At 70.5% G+C, this 621-nt stretch overlaps 1 protein-coding gene across 1 annotated transcript in view; it reads right to left on the bottom strand.

Annotated features, from left to right (window-relative positions):
- PMEPA1 (prostate transmembrane protein, androgen induced 1) overlaps positions 1 to 621 on the bottom strand; it is a 58,969-nt gene that overhangs the window by 1,171 nt on the left and 57,177 nt on the right. Inside the window, exon 5 of the mRNA XM_015560727.1 lies at positions 3 to 312. Within this exon, the coding sequence (XP_015416213.1) occupies positions 3 to 312 (310 nt within the window). The remainder of the gene's footprint in view (positions 1 to 2; positions 313 to 621) is intronic.

Genomic DNA, 621 nt, shown 5'->3' with positions numbered 1-621 from the left:
GCTGCTGGGGGGACAGGGGCCGCCCAGCACGGCGCTGTCCATCAGGTCGCTGTCGAAGATGGTCCTGTTTGGGGGCGCGCGCACCGACTCGCGGTTGAGCTCCAGCTGCTGCTCGGGGTCCCGCAGCTGGAGGGTGCAGGGGCCCTGGTAGGGCGGCGGCTCCTCCCCGTCCGACAGCGAGATGGTGGGCGGCAGGTCGATCTCATGCTGCAGGTAGGGGTAGGTGGGCTGGAAGCGGTGGAAGCGGTCCCGCTGGGCGAAGGGGGGCACGGCCAGGCGGTCCGTGGGCCTCGGTGGGGCGTAGACCTGAGGCTGGAGGGAGCAGAGCAGAGTGAGGGTCCCCAGAAGCTGGGCCCAAGCAAGGATGGCTGCCTGCGACTCTGTCTCTGGGGAAAGGGGGGGAAGGGCAGGCGCGAGGCGAGCCTGGAGTCTGGCCTCCACCTGAGCACCGCCCCCCGCCCCCCCTGCAGCACGGGCCTGGGATCATCACAGAGCTCAAGGGGAGGAGGCGGGGAGCCTTGGCTGGCCTGGGGCAGACACGGGGCGCTCCCTGGGGTAGGAGCATCCTGTCCGGGCAGGGAGGACCAGCCTCCCCACATTTCTTCTGAGAAGGGCAGCGTG

This window comes from Myotis davidii, unplaced genomic scaffold (genome assembly GCF_000327345.1).
Source record: "Myotis davidii unplaced genomic scaffold, ASM32734v1 scaffold75, whole genome shotgun sequence".
NCBI classification, from domain to species: Eukaryota; Metazoa; Chordata; class Mammalia; order Chiroptera; family Vespertilionidae; genus Myotis; species Myotis davidii.
This window is presented reverse-complemented; position numbering and strand designations above follow the sequence as displayed.